Source organism: Dipodomys spectabilis, unplaced genomic scaffold (assembly GCF_019054845.1).
Source record: "Dipodomys spectabilis isolate Male_0828 unplaced genomic scaffold, ASM1905484v1 ptg000265l, whole genome shotgun sequence".
Lineage (NCBI taxonomy): Eukaryota > Metazoa > Chordata > Mammalia > Rodentia > Heteromyidae > Dipodomys > Dipodomys spectabilis.
The window spans coordinates 199,491-200,983 of NW_024870942.1; the positions used below are offsets into that span (position 1 = coordinate 199,491).

At 42.9% G+C, this 1,493-nt stretch overlaps 1 gene segment (V, D, J or C); it reads left to right on the plus strand.

Annotated features, from left to right (window-relative positions):
* Positions 1–348: 348 nt before the first annotated feature.
* On the plus strand, positions 349–942 carry LOC122125411. The segment is given in 2 exon segments: positions 349–408; positions 557–942. Coding segments are annotated over 2 exon segments (432 nt in total).
* The last annotated feature ends 551 nt before the right edge of the window (positions 943–1,493 follow it).

The following is a 1,493-nucleotide window of genomic DNA, read 5'->3' on the forward strand; positions in this document are numbered from 1 at the left end:
GAACTCTGGGCCTGGGTGCTGTCCTTCAGCATTTCAGTTCAAGGCTAGCACTCTACCACTTGAGCCACAGTGCCACTTCCAGATTTTTCTGTCTATGTGGTGCTGAGGAATCAAACCCAGGGCCTCATGTATGCAAGACAAGTGCTCTACCACTGAGCCACCTTCTGTGCCCCTCAACACAGACTTTTGAGAGAAAAGATAACCATCATCTAACTTTATTTCCTGTCCTTGAGGGGGAGGCACATCTTCCTAACACACCCACTTCCTGTTGTCATCTTCATCTCACCTTTATCTTTTCCCTGTGAACTTCACCTTTCCTTACAGTAAGAAGTTAAGATTCACAGACTGCAGAAGCTCTAGAAATGAGCTGTTCTCAAGGAGCAGTGATTGTACTGCTCTTAATGCTTGGTGAGGAAAATTGCATATCAGCTTTGATTCTTCCACCATTAATTTTTGACAAAAATCTTTAACCAGTTTGTTCTAAGAGGCAGACCCCAGATCATACCAAGGAGACCCAGATAACTCACACTGGATTCTCATATTTTTTGTGTTTCAGGGGGAAGCCATGGAGACTCGGTGACCCAGACACAAGGCCATGTGACCCTCTCTGAAGGGGCTTCCCTGACTGTGAACTGTTCCTATGAAGCAACATATTACCCAACTCTCTTCTGGTACATCCAGTATCCTGGAGAAGGTCCCCAGCTCCTCTTTAAAGTCACCAAGGCCAATGACAAGGGAAACCACAAAGGATTTGAAGCCATATATGACAGAGAAAGCACCGCCTTCCACTTGAAGAAAGCTGCAGTCCTAGAGTCAGACTCGGCTGTGTACTACTGTGCTCTGAGAGACACAGTGGCAGAAACCACAGAGGGAGCTGAGCACAAACTGAGGGACAACAGGGGCTTGGCTGCTGAGCTTCTGCTTCTCAACTGGCTCTCTTGAGGGAAGAACCAGAAAACCCAGCACTTTTGTGGTATAACAACCACCCAAAGTAACGCTAGGAACACAATAGGAAGACTTGAAGTAAATGTACTTCACTCAAGTGCTTTTACAATGGGAGTGTAACAGCATGAGCTCTAGTTCCCCAACAAGGCCTAACGTTTGTGACATTAAAAGTACAAAACTTCAAGATTAATGAAGTGGTCCTTATATTCACCTTACCTAGAGTTTGATCCTCTTAACCATGAAACAGTTCATGCAAAGAAATTTGTTTTGAGAGACAGAGACCAGTTGTAACATATTGTGGATGAAATGCTTACTGTACAGTCCCTGATAAGTTAATGATGAAAAATGTCACATATTCCTGCAACAAATTTTATTTTGAAATAGAAAAGAATGCAAAGGTTTACAAACAAGACCACACTAAAGCTACCTGCACAACTATGTTTATTACAGCATTATTTACCATAGCTAAGATATTGAACCAACCCAGATGCCCCTCAGTAGGTGAATGGATTAAGAATATGTGGTATATATACACAATGAAATTCTAT